At 39.4% G+C, this 14,649-nt stretch overlaps 1 protein-coding gene across 3 annotated transcripts in view; it reads left to right on the top strand.

Moving 5' to 3' along the window:
* Nucleotides 1–14,649, top strand: part of slc6a9 (solute carrier family 6 member 9) — a 76,237-nt gene that overhangs the window by 44,427 nt on the left and 17,161 nt on the right. For all 3 annotated transcript variants that reach the window (XM_087831265.1, XM_087831264.1, XM_087831266.1), the window contains one exon: nt 9,357–9,513. In XM_087831265.1, coding sequence (XP_087687391.1) covers nt 9,357–9,513 — 157 coding nt within the window. The remainder of the gene's footprint in view (nt 1–9,356; nt 9,514–14,649) is intronic.

Here is a 14,649-nt window from a genome sequence, read left to right as displayed (position 1 = left end):
GACTGTTTTTGCGGGGGGATCCGGTAGGCTTTTTGTACCATAATAACCAATTGGATTGAGTCACTGCAGACAGACATGTTTACTAAGCTTCTGCATAGGTGGACTGAGAGAGATTACATGTGCCACAATCAAACACCAGGGCCCTGATTACTGGCTGGATGACAGTCTGGGAAAATGATAATGTTTCTTCCCTGATCACCTAGAACTGGTGTTGACATTTTATTTCACTAGTAGTATCAGGACTGTATGTAAAATGGTGAGCAACATGTTGGGTTGCAAAGTGGATTGCAGTGGGGCAGGAACTATATACATACTGAAGTATCTTAAGCAGCATGTTATTTAGACTAAAATAGGATGCACAGATGGAATCGGCTGAGGCCCCAGGTGGTGTTGGCCAGCATTTACATATAGGCTGTTGATCTGCTGGGATTGAGCATGATCTTCTTGAACTAACATAGTTATGCAAAAAATTTGTACAATGATTTAAATGTAAAAGAAGATTGAATGAAAAGCACAATGAACAGAATATAAGAAATCCTTCTTGAAGAGTTATTCTTTTAACATTTAATAGCCTTTGATTTCTCATAGAATTTATATGGTCATGAATATACTGAATACTTTCTCTAGTTTTCCTCTTTGAATGACATTTGACCTTTGCTTTATTTGCAGTTATTCTGGTGCTAGAGAAGTACCGACATCAAAAAGTTATTCTGGTGCTAGAGGTCCTTTTTAACTGAAAGCCTAGTATAGTGCCTAAAATACAAGACTAGTGATTTAAAGATCTGGTGTTACATTTGGAGCTGCTTGTGAGATTGCACACAAAATACACCTGACTAGCGATTTGACCAATAGTGTGTGAGACAGTTATTTCACTTTTATCTCCAGAAACAAGAAAATGTGTTTTCATTGCATTTTGAGGTGTAATAAAAGATATAGTTTTTCTCCCTGAGTGAGTAAAAATCATCGACTAAGCAAACCCTCTTCAGGTAAAGCAAACAGCTAAAGCATTTGTAGATGTTCCAGAAGGATCTTTTCTTCGACCTCTTTTATTTACTCTGTAGACAAACAATATTATCTCTGCCACCCAAAACTGTAATGTACATATTTATGTAGATTACACTATTTTATATGCCACAGGCTCCTTCCTTGACCAGCACATGTACAGTCTGCTTATGATACAGTATATTTCAGAAATCTTTTCATCAGACAAAAGCTGTTTTAAACTCTGATGAAACTAAGTGCACGATATTCACCAGGTCGCCTGAAAGTATCCAGCCTACAGTCTGTATTCAAACCCTCCACGGTTATAAAATTGAAAATGATTACACTTGATTAAGGCGATTTTGTTTATATGAATGTTCATCCACCTTGAAGCCTCTTTATTCTTTGTATCTGTCTGTTATGATTTATCACAGGCCATTCTTTTCTTACTCACCATTTCATCATATAATGATGCAACATGGCTGTACTGCAGACTGGCTGCTTACCTCCTTGATTGAATTTAAACACAGAACTCACAATGACAGGTCAAAGGACACTTTAACATTAGCTGTGCCTCTTATTTACACTAAACCTGCAAAAACTACATACAATTTATGTTTATAATAACAGCTATTTTATTTCTCTTTGCACTGCTGGTCAAATCCAGATTGGTGAGTCAGTGACTGTAACACTAACGATAAATTTAATCTATACAGTTTTAACTGGATTAGGACAAAACCTTGACATTTTTTTTAATCAACCCACATATGCACACTGATTTAGACAGACCTATCCCCAGTCTCCATTTCCTTTATCTGTCACATTTATTTTTCTCCCTTATCCAGTTCCACTTTAAGTTCATAAACCCAAATGAGGTATTAAGAACTAACTGACCCAATTTGAATTAAAATAGCTGAAGTTTCACGAAACAACAAGGTCTGTTTTAATAATAGCACCTGGATATCACGAAGTAGCATGTACGTACATAATACAGCAGCATGAGTGTGCACATGCTAATTATATATTGGATCCTGTGTGGGTTTTCTCTCACATATATGACAGTATATAATGAAATGGTGACCAAAAATGGTGACCAAACAAATAAAGTAAGTAAAATAATCACAGTTCCTACCTGGTACGTCTGATTAAAGCAACGCCCACATGTAAAAAGGCCATCTTTCACTGGCTGCTGTAATAAAGCTCCATCTTTACCACTGCTTCAGATCTATTTGAGATTTGAACGGACAAAAGTAGTCAGACTGATGTTGTGGCAATTTGTTTCAATGAGTGCTTCTTTAAAAAGGCTAATAATGGCACCTAGGATAGGTCTTCATTTCAAATATGCTTTTCATGCGTAACCACAACAAATGTGTGCTTTCTGTAGGGCTCTAACACTGTAACATAACGTTCCCCTCCCATGTAGTGTTTTCAAGCGCTGGAGGATGATTTGCAGAGCACAACTACAACCACGAATAGTAACATCTGGAAGTAACCGGAGCGTCTATGAGCGTTTAAAAGACATTTTATGTTACAGATGAATCTCGATTTGTGGCTGTTTTTTATTCAGGTCACACCCAAAACTACAAGTGTTATTAGGCAACAGGACAAACATTGTAAACTCATCCCCACGTGCAAAAAGGCAGACTAATCAGTGCCTGTGTGAAATTAACAGCTGTTGTTACTCACCTACATTACGGCATCTGTAAAGAGCTTTGCATTTACTGTGGAAACCTTTGGTACAGTCGCCCCACAGTGCTGTTACATGTCATACACATATGACACTATTTAGTTGAATTGTTTTTCTTACTAAACCACTTCTATCCCTGAATATACATATCACACAACTGATGGTGTCTCTAAAATTAACATTGATGTTAATTACATTACTATTTGCTTAAAGAAGCCATTTAAACTTTCACTGGATGGAACTTGCAGATGTGCATGGAGAACCAGCTTCCCATGTGAGACCGCTGAACTGTCAGTAAAATGCCATCGCTCTACAGGAGACGTCTCAAAAATACATTTCTTTCAGATAGGAAATGACACGCACAGTGAGCAGTTGCACGATATTAACAAATCACATTCTGTTAGGAGAGATTATCAAGTCTTTGCAGAACCCAGCACTGTGCTCTCTGTGACTATTGAAGTGTGTGAGAGAGATGGAAGTAGTACAGGGAATTTTCAAAATAAGAGAAGCGCCAGTACACTGTGCTCTAAGAACATAGTGTCCTAACCACATTTGTGGTTGTAGAAGCAAAAGTAAATTTTGTGTGCGTGTGCGCGTGCATGTGCGTTTCCATAAGGTGAAAGGAATTTTGTTGTTCTTGCCACACTCCAGTGGACGGTATCTCTTACAAACATGGCTGCAGCTGTCAGGAGATGTCGGTTTGAAGGTTTGTGCTGCTGTCTGTCAAATTGACCCGGTGTGTGCATTTAAATGCATGTGTGTGTGTGATATTGTGTATAGTCCACAAAGCTGAAGTGCTCTCTATGGGCTGTGAGAGGAGGGAGGATGAGCAACAGCAACTTCAAGAGGAAACACATGAGGGGAGAGGTGCAACGGCGGGATAAAACTGAATTACTTTTGCAGCGACAACACAAACCAATAAGTTCTATTACATTTATTTAATATTTATGACAGGTTTCCAAAACGAGCAGGCGGTGATACTTGACACTGATGTTGAATGTGATACATCCTAACATGCTTTTCATTTATTTACACGTCTATGTTTTTTTTGTTCTGTTTTTTTGATAAAACGTTACCTGCAGCAGACATTTGACATGCTGTGAAAAACATCTTAGTGAGTTTTTGAAGGGTTATACATCCGTCCTACTGGAGAGGATTTGTTCTCTTCACAGAACACCTGCAAGCCTTTGTAGAGTTACACATGTTTGTGTAAATCGCACTGATTCCGCCTTATGTCACTTTCCATTCTAAGCCTGCACAATGCAGATCAGCAGTTCTCGTTTCATTTACATTTCAGGCACTGAGCTGACAGTCTTTTCAAGTTAAGCTTCTGGGAGAGAAGAGTTAGATGGTCTTATTTTGTCAGCTGCAGTTTGACAAAATGTTGGAGTCCCACTTGTGAGATTACTTTTGCAGAATAGGTAACTAATGGCCCTTAGTGCTATTGCGAGTATCGATGTATCGTTACTGCTGAGAGCCCATATGCAGCAGGCTCTCAATGTAATTAAACGCTGGCTAATCAGAAATGAATCAGACACAAGCTGAATCAATATTTGATTTCAGCACGTGAAAGCAAAAGTACAAACCTGCCTCAGCTCCATCTGTTCTGTTTATTTGGTGCTGGTGCAGAGCATTCAGCTAATCACACTTCCTGTCACTTTGTTTAGTAAACCATTTAGTAAAATGATAGTGCTGCAACTTGTGTTGTGCAGCCACAAATGATGTCATTTGATATTTTACTGAATGTGTCCAACAGGTTCAGTGCGTCAATGGTTCAAAGTCATTTTTAAATATATTTTTGTATTTTAGTTTCTGTTTGGTTGCCATCTTTTTTGGTTGTTTTTATATTTAAGGGTAAATTACTTTTTTTTTAAAATGTAAATCATGTTTTTGTATGTCTATGTTTCATTAAACTATTGCTATAAAACTCCATTAAGATATTTTGAACTCCACGAGTCGGTTTCCTCAATGAGGCTGAATAATAATTTGTTATTCTTGTAGTCTCTGTTTTTTAACAACATAGGCTGTAAAAATGAAGCTATTATAGGAATGTCTTAGACACCTCTGGTTTAAACATAACATGAGGTTGTACAGAAATCTATGGGACTCTGCAGTTCCCTCACTAGTTTAATGTCTTAATAAATACAACACAATGCTGATGTTGTAAATTTTGGTTCCACATTAGAGTCAAATAGGAGGATAAATCAGCTATGCTTTTCTTTGTAGCTGACAAGTAACTAGCCTATGCGCGTTCACTGTCCCTTGGTTTCTTAGTCAGATCTACTTCCTGTCTTCTTTGTTTGACATAATGATAGTAATGGGCCTCAGTCACACAGGCTTAAAGCCCAGCTGGTGACCAACTGACCACTAGTTGCAATAGAAAATGTGTATTCCCCAACCAGTTGTGAATGCTTGCTGTTGGTTTCTGTGAAATCGATTGCGAAAGCCATGTTCAGGGAGGCCTACATCAGGTCAGTGAGCGCTTGACAAACAAGCAGTCACTAAGAAAAAAGCATATTCCCAGACCGGTTGACAAGTGGTTGCTGGAGATTACTTGAAGTCTCTAGTGTGAAATTAGTTACACAGAAGGTGTTGCACCAAAAACGTCCCTGTGACTGGTTTGACTACTAACTGTGGTTTGTATGGGAAATGATAAGTTGTCTGCAGATGCTCGCAAGCTTCCAAGTGAAACTTCAAAATGTACATTGGAAAACAGAAATGGAAATTATTTACTTTCAAAGTAAAAGTTGCCAACTATCTTCTCTTTGAAGGCAATTTCTGGTTTGCATCACGCTTTTTTAAGTTTGGCGAGGGCTCGGAGGGTAAATGGCAAATGTTTGCAGACAAGTCGGCGTCTTCAACATACAGCACGGGCGACGACAGTAATCTGCTTTCGACCAAAGTAAAGTCACAAACTACTGCACTGGAGTACAGAAGCAGCAACTGAGATGATAGTCATGAGTCTCAGTGAAGTCACCGTCACTCGAAAGAGACCCTGGAAAGAGAGAGAATTTTTAAGCTAAACAGAAGGAGAGCCACGGGGAGAGGGCACGCCTGGGTCTTATATAAAGCCCAGATGGTTCTAGGGAAGCGCATGATGGGGACATGGAAGGGTGGAGGGAACTAGAGAGCGGAATCTGTGCATCTGACTGAGTGACCGAAGGGACCTGGGAGCCAACACCACAGGCTACAACACCTGGATGGAAAGATACAGATATTGGGGTCAGTCAAGGAAGCAAGGGGTGTCATGAAAAACACAAAGTGTTGCTTTTGCGCAGTGCAAACAGATGTGTGTGTGTATAAAGTTGTTAAACCTTTTATTTTTTACTACAGATGAGCCTAAAGTCAGCTTCAGTAAGCCCAACAATGATCTCCAAACACTATACATTACGTTTTCTGATAAAGCACTTTTAAAGTGACGTATCTCAGTCTGCTCGTCCACATCTTCAAACAAATGTTGTGTTTTCCACATAGTGTTAATCCAAGAATTACTGCTGCTGGGCATCCATTTCTGGACAAATCCAGCAAGCCACAGGACCCAACAAAGCAGATGAAGGAGGCTTTACTGCGTCTAAATGAGCAAACGAGTCTGGAAAATGTATGCTATCAAAACCCAACCTCTAAACATCTACATGTTAAGTGCTCTCAGATGGTTAATTTAGCTTTTGAGAGTTTAAGATGGTGACATCTGACATTTAATGTTACTTTTGGGGGGGGTTTATATTCAAAATGATAAAGGTACACTATATAAAAGTTCAAGTTGCCCAGTTAAAACTATAAATGCTCCCAAACTTTTATATGAATTGGTGGACTTGGATGGATGGATGGATGGATGGATGGATGGATGGGGACTGCTGCATGAAAAATAGTTTCTCATGATGCAAAAGAAAGATGGTGCCTCATAATTATCCCGCTGTCTGATCAATGAGGACTATTCCCTGTGATTAAATAGTTGCCTGCTTTTTCTTCAGAGGGATTTTAGGTGTGACCTTTAATCTTGTCTTGATGATACTGTTGTGTTACTAAGCAACCAGTCGGGTCTGGTTGCATGTTTCAGATAGCTGCAAATACTCTGAAATTTAATCCCCAGCATGTTGTCTTTATGCACCCAGTCTCTCCTGTTTACAGCAAGTTAGCCAAGCTAAGCTACTGCTGGCTGTCCGTTTGCATATGGCATACGTTAGAGCAGTATCGGGTTTCTCATCTGACTGTGACCAAATAAGTTTCCCAGAAAAGGTCTGACCTAATTGGATACCAATTCATTCCAGTGTATTTTATTGCTACAAGAATAATCATGTTTTTCACAGTAAATAGTGATTTTTGCATTTTAAATGTATGAACTTTGCACTGACACAGTGTCTGTTTTTCAAAAGATTCGTGTCCACTGCTTGTTTTCAACTTCAAATTCACTGTGTGAGAGGTGTGTGTGTGTGTGTGTGTGTGTGTGTGTGTGTGTGCATGTGCGTGTGTCTGTCTTAAAACATCAGGTTGAACTTTTGAAGAGCTGACACCTAAGATTTAGGGGTCAGCACTATTCCTAGTGTTTTGTCTCTTGCTCGTGTTTGTCTGGTCTCGGACACACAGCGTGTGTCAACCTGTGTGCATGTGCCTGTGTGTATCTTCTAAAGGCCCACACCTGGCTTCTAATAGGGAAAGACGTACAAGAGGCACAGCAAGAACACGCAGCTGTCTCGCATATTTCTTTTCCTTCCAAAGTCAACTCCAGACGGAGATGTCATAATGTGCGACACGCTGCGCTAGCAGGCCCACCGCTGATGGTTTCCACTTGCACGCCGCTGTGGCCGTGGTTTTCACTGCGAACAGCTCCTCGTCCACGACACTTGTGTTTGCTGATCTTCCTGTGTGTCCCACCTGCAGCCTTTAGCCTAGCACGACGAAAGGTCAAGGATGCTAGGGGGGAAAAAAAGATCTTTGTTTTGCTCTTCTAACATGCAAGCACAGCTAGACTCGAAGACAAACTACAGGGCTTTGGGGAAAATAGCACAGCTGTTTGTTTGTTTTGTGCGCTTGTTGCTGTTTTGTTTCTGACTTTAAAAAAATTCTATTTGTAATTTTCTGTTTATGAACAAGACGTCTCGCCATATTCTGGAAGCATGAAGTGTGAGGCTCGTGGTTCTTTGTCTGTGCACAGTTTTCTCTCCAGAACATCGTGTCCTGAAGTGTTTTTGTAATGTTAAAACCAAACATGCAAATCTAAGAAATAATAATATATATTTTTAAACTTTTATGGCATTGCAGAAGAATTACCAGTTTGCTACAGCACTGAGGGGGTGTGTTTTTATGACCAGTATTCCTCATTTTCGTCAGATTCAAAGCCAATCGCATTGAAAATACCAGGGTATTTATGCGACGAGTCTCAGAGAGCAGCCTCTGCCGCACATAGATAACACAGGGAGCCCAGATGAATGAATGGTGTCATTCATACAGCAGACTGCAAGAGCTTATAAGACATATATTTATATTGGCCAGAACCAGACTGCTGTATAAAAGCATCTTAAAACAAGGAAAATTCATTAAAAAAAACTGGCAAAGTAAATCCTAATGTAATAGTCCATCCAACCATCTTGCTTTTAACACAAAGGTAAAAAACTGAAATAATAATTATTATTCCAAATCTTTTCATGCTTTGTCAGGCCAATATCAAAAAGAAATTTTCCACTTATTTCACATTATGAATCTCATACAAATCTCTCAAAAAATTGTATTCATATATATACAGTACCAAATCCTACAATAATACAGAGCGCAACGATCTCACTGTGAGCAAGCCCTTGGCAGCAGCGGGAAGGAAAAACTCCCTTTTAACAGGAAGAAACCTCCAGCAGAGCCATACATAAATACAGAAATTTTACCTCTTGAAAAGTTAAAACTATTAAAACAATTTTGCTGTGTTGTTGTACTGACCAAGCCTTTGTCTAACTGAATTACCAGAATGAAGGCAAATCTATGTAAAACCCCAAGACTCCGTAGATCGTAGCGAGGCAGGTGAAGGAATGTATCTCTGGCAGTGCTCAAATTTCACTAAAATAAAGTACATCCTAAATTAGCAGCATTTATTACACTGAAAGAGCACAAGTACCTTGCTGTGCACCCACAGACAGACACACAGCCAGACACAGCTGAGGTTATAGAGGAGGTCAGGGGAGAACGACCATCTGATGCCAGCAGATGGAGGGATGCAGGGAGGGAGTGGAGGAAGAGGAGAAGCTGCAAATCAGGACGACATGACCGAAAGCTTATCGGCTGTTCTTAAGGCGCTGATTTCACTTCTCATCCTGTTTGCTCCAGCGCACCCACCTTATGTTTATGTTAAACTTTGCAGTAGACGAGATAGTAGCTTACAGAATATATTCCATGAGAGAGGGCAAGCAGTGAATAATTAAACTCCATATGCACTCCAAGATGATTGCTAACGATCCTTTCAATCCATTTGAATCCGATGGCCAAATAAGGTTAAAAAAAGTAGAAAAAAGAGGCTCTCAGGATTCTTCTGTCATAGCATCCTTTTCCTGTTCATGCTTCTACATGAGATGGGGTTTTTTCCCCTTTTGATTTTTCATTTGCCTGGTGCACTTGCCGGACCTGCTGCAGCAGCACTATCTCAGGAACACACTTGCTTCCGTGTCACCTGAAGTCACCTCTATCTCTCCGTGTGTCTTTGTTGTAGAACGGAGCAGTTCCAGGAGAGCCAGTGAAGAAGGATGAAAACTCCCGGAGAGGGAACTGGGGGAACCAGATTGAGTTTGTCCTCACCAGTGTGGGCTATGCTGTGGGCCTGGGCAATGTCTGGAGGTTTCCATACCTCTGCTACAGAAATGGAGGAGGTAAGCATTACAACGAAGACCTGAGCCCATTATCTTTGCATTGACAAACTAAACTACAGTGTACCCATGTTCATAATATGATACAGACACTGATTTTTATGAAACATCAGAAGCCGCATTTATTATAATTGTTCTATTAATGAGGTCCAGATATGTAAACGAGTGGCAATCAGTGTGGTATCGATACCCTGCTCAGTTTGTTGCTCCAGCCTCATATTAATATTCAGTCTCTAGCCTTTATGGAGCCATCAGAAAGAGAGTAATGACATTACTTTGTACATTTGCTGCTCTTCAGCAGACTTCCACACAGCCTGCCAATCAGAAAAAAGTGAGTTTGAAGTCTAGAGAAAATATTTTCTTTCCCAGGCTAAACTGAGGGGCTGCATTCATTTATTTATTTATTTATTTTTGTACATTTAAATGATGACAAATTACTGCACTGGAGTCCTAGAATGAAACTGTGAAGCTGAAAATAAGCGTACTATGTATATATCATATATAACTTAAGAATGAATTCTAATTAAAACAAAAGAAAATAGACTTGTGAACCTTTAGACTTGCTTCCCTCCCATACCTTCCTACCAGGTGTAATACTTCCATATCAGTTATGTACTATTGTTCTGTTTATCGACTTTTATAAACTTATGATGAGCTGTTGATATCTTTAGAGGGAGTGTATTTCTCCTATATTGGCTCCTCATTGGCTCCCTGTTATTACAGGCTCGAAGTTAAAATCCTCCTCCTCACATACAAGTACTGGAATAATGATATCATATTTAAAGACCTCCATATTACCATGTTATCCTAACGAAGCAGTTTGCTCTCCGACTGCTGAGTTACTTGTGGATATTCAAAAGTAGAATGAGATTTCTTTCTGTTAAAAGGGGGTTCCTGTGCATAATATAGGCACGCAGATGGACACAGTCTATAGGCCGAGAACAGGAAGTTCGGGTTTTCTCAGGGTTCTTTTTCTCTGTTTTTTTTTTTGTATTGAGATTGTACTTTGCCCTTATATTCTCTACACTGTATATATGATCAGATACTTGTCAACTTAGAAATAATTCAGTCGCTCAGAGGCAATACCACTGTTATTTAATCAGATGATGTTAGACAGTGGTTTAGTCTTGGTGGATACAATAGATATGTTTCCTATCATGGCAACTAGTGGGTGTTTTCAAACTTGTATTTTGGGTTGTAACCCCAGTGTAGTAAGATACTAAGAATTAATCAGCCCAAATAGCAAAGAGAAAATAAAAACGCATGCCATGAAAAAGTTCGGGTCTTAGGAGGTTAAACCTACTTTCTTCTAATTGGAGGGGAGTCCAAAGCCTGTTCTGACTCACGGAAACTACTTTTACATCGTTGTTCAAAGCGTTGTTTAAGTGTTGTTTAAAATGATAATGCAACGCTGTAATCAGATATACAGTTCCAAGAAAAAGTCTTTGAGTTCCAATTTGTTTTGCATATTAGCCACTCTTACATGTTTCAGATGATCAAACGCTTTTAAATATTAGACAAAGAGTAAATCCGGGTAAATACAAAATGCAGTTTTGGATTGATGATTTTATTTATTAAGGGAAAAAAAACGTTCCAAACCTGTCTGGTACTGTGTGAAAATGTAATTACCCCCCAAACCTAAGAACTAGTGTTTGTGCGTTGGTGATGACTTTCACATCGCCGTGGAGAAATTTTGTCCCAGGGATTTTGAGCATGATTGACCTGTTTAAGGTCATGACAAAGCATCTGTATTGGATTTAAGTCCGCACTTTCACTAGGCCACTCCATTTCATTTTGGGTTTTTTAGCCATTCAGAGGTGGTTCGGTTTACTGTCCTGCTGCATAACCCAAGTGTGCAGGAGCTTCAGGGAACAAGCTGATGGCCGGATATTCGTCTTCGGGATTTTCAGTAGAGAGAAAAATTCATTGTTCCATCAGTTATGGCAAGCTATCCAAGTCCTGAAGCAGCAAAGTAGCTTCAGACCATCACACTACCACTGAGTGGTACAATAATCAGGTCAGCTCAGACTTTTGAGTAGACTCACTAAACACTCAGTTTCAGTTTTGTTTTTTCTACTTTTGGCTCCGAGTGATTTCATATAGAGGGGATATAATACAGCTCTAACAGTAAGCACACAAAGCCCATCCAGCTGCTGTACAAACCTTCTGTTTATGAGAGGCATCCAATCAGAAGACAGTTGGCTTTGACAGAGTTAAAACAGCTTGTTCCAGACATTGGACGAAATAAGGCCACCAAGGCCCAGCAGTAGATGATTTACATTTAAACTGGGATTCATACTAAGCTACTCTAGCAAAATCCATGAATATAAATATAAAGCTGAAAACAAATATGACTGTTGGTATGATGTTCTTTATATGAAATGCTGGGTTAGTTTTCAACTTTTGTCTCGTCAGTCCACAGAATATTTTCTCTCAAGTCTTAGGGAACAGTAAATCTGTGGGTAGTTTTCTCTTGGGACATCTCCCATGGTTGCCATTTTTGCTGAGACATTTTTACTTTTGAATCATGAACACTGGCCTTACCTGAGGCAAGTGAGGCCTGCAGTTTTATAGATGTTGGTCTGGGTTCTTTTGTGACCTCCTGGAGGAGTCATCTGTGTACTTTCACCGTAATTTTGGTAGGGCTGCCACTACTGGGAAGGTCCACCACAAAGTTTTCTCCATTTGTGGATATTGGCTCTCACTGTGGCTCACTGAAGTACCACATCTTTAGAAATGTCTTTGTAACCCTTTCCAGACTGAAAGATGTCAATGACTCTATTTCTTAGCTTTCGGATGATGTGTTGCTTTTTGATATATTTTACCTTGCTTCACTTTGTCAGACAGGTTCTGTTTAAGTGATTTTTTTGATTCAGCAGGTCTGGCAGTTATCAGGCTTTGGTTTGGCTCGTGAAATTGAACTTCACTGTGATTAATCACGTTTGTTTGGAAAGTTAATTCATGATTAACAAGGGGGGGAAGGTAATTACTTTTTCACATAGGGCCAGGTAGTTTGGATAGTTTTTTCCCTCTCAATAAATGAAATCAAAATTTAAAAGCTGCATTTTATTTTATATATCATATATGCACAAAAAAGGAGAAATCTGGAAGGGGGAAAATACTTTTCCACGGCACTGAATATGTGCCAGTAAAAAGGAAAAGAATAATAGGTCTTTAACAGTTAAACTGGGGTTAAAATCTCAAAAAAAAAAAAAAAAAAAGGAAATTTAGCAGATATGATTACTTATTTGTGCTAACATTATTTGCAAGATCTTTTATTCTGTGTATTTGTTTGAGATATAAAGTCAGATCATTGTGCAGGCCGGATGTTTCAAACATATTTCATAGACCTATACTCGGCGCAGCTGTCTTTTTTCCACAATAGCTCACACATTACGTGCTCAACATCAATGCAAAACATCATTTTAGGCATAAAGGTTTGCAGTTATTGTTTGTTGGGCTGTGATTGCTGTCAAAATATGTCTGAGCACATAGAACAGATCCAGGTGCTGCTGCTGTTATGCTGCTTTCATAACATAGCTACCGTATTCAGTGCGTAAGAACATCGTGACAGCAAAATAAGCTCTTTTGTCAGTATTTTGCTCCCTACTCTGATGCATCCTAAAAGCTGTGGATTAAACATTAAACAGCCTAAATTATGTTTTAAATACCTTGCATCTTCCTTTGAAAACATGCGCAAGAATTGTACCAACGTGTAGTGAAAAGCAGCAGTGTTGGTCCAGTTCTCCTCACTCAGTGCTTGATTTCCTTGGCATGACCCCAGCTCCAGATAATAAGCCTACAGTGCAAATATTTGGATTTGTGTCATGCATGCGGGAGCCTTGAGTTCCTGCGCAAGGACTTTGTATATGCGGGCCATGCGTTAGCTCAACACACAGCTGCAGATACTGCAGCAGTGACCGTTCACTTTATCAGCAGTGAAAAGGTTTGGACGGTATCAGCTGGTTGCACCAACATAGTTCACATGTGGAGTATCTTATGAAAGCATACTAGCGCGTGCACACACGCACAGATTGTCCCTATAGTTGACCGTCTGGTTTTTGGCCCAGTCTGAACCACCAGAGAGTTGCTGCACTGCTGAACAGACTCTTCTGGACATTTAGTGACCTCTCTGCTCACTCTAGGGAGGTTATATAACAGATTAAATTCATTTGCTTTTAAAAAAAATTTAATTAATTAATTGCAGGTTTAGTTATAAGTCTGTATGGCATGGGTCCAATTCATGTAAGACTTGATTTGGTTAAGTTTTAAATTGCACGTCATTGCTTCCACGTAAGTATTTTAAACCGTATAATAGCACAGCCTGTTTTTAATGACAACATGTGGTCCATTGTACCTCTCTGGCTTGTAGCTGGAGAGCCTACCTATGTAGAATACTTATAGACTACGTCTGCCAGCTTATATAATGTGCCTGATTTCTTTTGTCTGCTGGTGTCTGTGGACTTGGCATCTCTGCAGTAATTATGCTCATCTGGCTCCATGGTAGTTATTATCTTTGTCAGGTAACAGAATAGGACGCAGCTGACTTTTGTTTGCCTTGTAGGTTTGGATATTTTTGTCACGACTAACACAAAAAGTGTTCTCACAACAACACAGTATTGTTGCATATGCATCTAGCTTTTTAAGAGTTTGCTGGCAACAAAACACTGAATAGGGCACCATTTATATCAGAGGGGACGAGTTATGCTTGTCTTCATTTTCTCTCATATATCTTAATAACGTTGGATGCTCATATTAAATAAGGCCAAGTTTACAATAATCAGGTCAGCTCAGACTTTTGAGTAGACTCACTAAACACTCAGTTTCAGTTTTGTTTTTTGTTTTTTCTACTTTTGGCTCTGAGGGATTTCATATAGAGGGAATATAATAATATTGTCTATTATTGTCAGCATACAGCTCTAACTGTAAGCACACAAAGCCCATCCAGCTGCTGTAATCAGAAGACAGTTGGCTTTGACAGGGTTAAAACAGCTTGTTCCAGACATTGGACGAAATAAGGCCACCAAGGCCCAGCAGTAGATGATTCACATTTAAATTGGGATTCATACTAAGCTACTCTATCAAAATCCATGAATATAAATATAAAGCTGAAAACAAATATGACATGTCCCTTTAAGT

Source organism: Neolamprologus brichardi, chromosome 18, assembly GCF_056152115.1.
Source record: "Neolamprologus brichardi isolate AB-2024 chromosome 18, ASM5615211v1, whole genome shotgun sequence".
NCBI classification, from domain to species: domain Eukaryota; kingdom Metazoa; phylum Chordata; class Actinopteri; order Cichliformes; family Cichlidae; genus Neolamprologus; species Neolamprologus brichardi.
The sequence above is the reverse complement of the archived record's forward strand: the minus strand, read 5'-3'. Positions and strand labels throughout refer to the sequence as shown.